Raw genomic sequence first — 1,140 nt, forward strand, 5'->3', positions numbered from 1 at the left:
CCCCTTGCCCCTCACCACTCCAGGCTCTCCCCCTGGTGCAGGGCACGCAGGGCTGCGTCAGGATTCTGGTCGTGGAAGTAGATGGAAGCTGCCACCAGCAGGAAGGTGGTGTTGGCCACATCCACACTTTTTGCCATTTTCTTGTCCAAATCAGCAACAATTCCATCCCTGTGAGGAGCAAGAGTGAGAATTTGGGAGTTTTATGACTAAGCAAAACAAAAGGATCTTGTGTCCCCCCCTAGTCTTGCCTTTCTGCATGAAACTTCCCACAGGGAAACCAATTTCCTGCAGGACAGGGTTTGAGCTCCCCCTCCTGAGCACTCACCTCTGGCTCTCGTTTGAAAGATACTCTGCAAACATCCTCACTGCCTGGAGCTCAGGACAAGCACTGGCTTTAATTTCATCCAGAACAACCCCATATTTTCTCTGTTGAGAGCAACAAAGAAGAATCTGAGACTTCCTAATTATTCAGCACCCAGGAAATCGTTGCTCACTTTCCAAAATCTCAGCCAGAACAACAATCAACAGGAACACTGAATTTCTACTTCATGTCTCACCTGATTCTCTGCAAGTGCAGCCAGATGTCCTGGCCCTGCAGGGAACTGTGTGTGCCCATGTGGTATTTTAAAGATAAACATGTCCCCTCCTGAGGAGGTCTTGTCAGGTTATCCCAGCCCTGCACACACAGGGATGATTCCCTGAAGGAATGTGGGATGCCCCAGTGCTGCAGGAGGAGTTCCCAGCAGACCATGGAAGCCTGTGCTGACAGGGCTGGGACCCACACCCAGCCCAGCCCTGTGACCTCACCTGGGCAATGTAGGCCCGGAACAGGAACACATCCCTCTCCACTTCCTTCTCTGGGCTGGATGGCTGAGGGGATGAGAGGGAACAAGAACCTCTGTCAGGGACAGGCACCACCCAGCCCCACAACAACACCTCCACACAGACCTACCTGAAGAAACAACCCCCCCCATTCACATTCTCAGAGGAGCCCACCAGTGCTGGAGCAGGGAGACCTGAGCCTGGGCTGGGATGAGGTACAATGGGACACAGGGAGGCCCAGCCTGGTGGCTTTAGCCATGGGATCAGCCAAAGGGAGGCAGGTCATGGAATCATCATGGAATGGGTTGGAAGGGACCT

The 1,140-nt window shown here is 53.4% G+C and overlaps 1 protein-coding gene across 1 annotated transcript; it reads right to left on the reverse strand.

Annotated features, from left to right (window-relative positions):
- Positions 1 to 15: 15 nt before the first annotated feature.
- On the reverse strand, positions 16 to 870 carry LOC104395953 (coatomer subunit epsilon-like; the record flags this gene model as incomplete). Its single annotated transcript, XM_010005713.1, has 3 exons — positions 16 to 168; positions 326 to 426; positions 808 to 870. Coding segments are annotated over 3 exons (317 nt in total), but the record flags the coding sequence as incomplete, so codon positions are not given.
- Between the last annotated feature and the right edge of the window lie 270 nt (positions 871 to 1,140).

The sequence above is a fragment of the Chaetura pelagica genome, unplaced genomic scaffold (genome assembly GCF_000747805.2).
Source record: "Chaetura pelagica isolate M959 unplaced genomic scaffold, ChaPel_1.0 C11280252, whole genome shotgun sequence".
Classification (NCBI taxonomy): Eukaryota; Metazoa; Chordata; class Aves; order Apodiformes; family Apodidae; genus Chaetura; species Chaetura pelagica.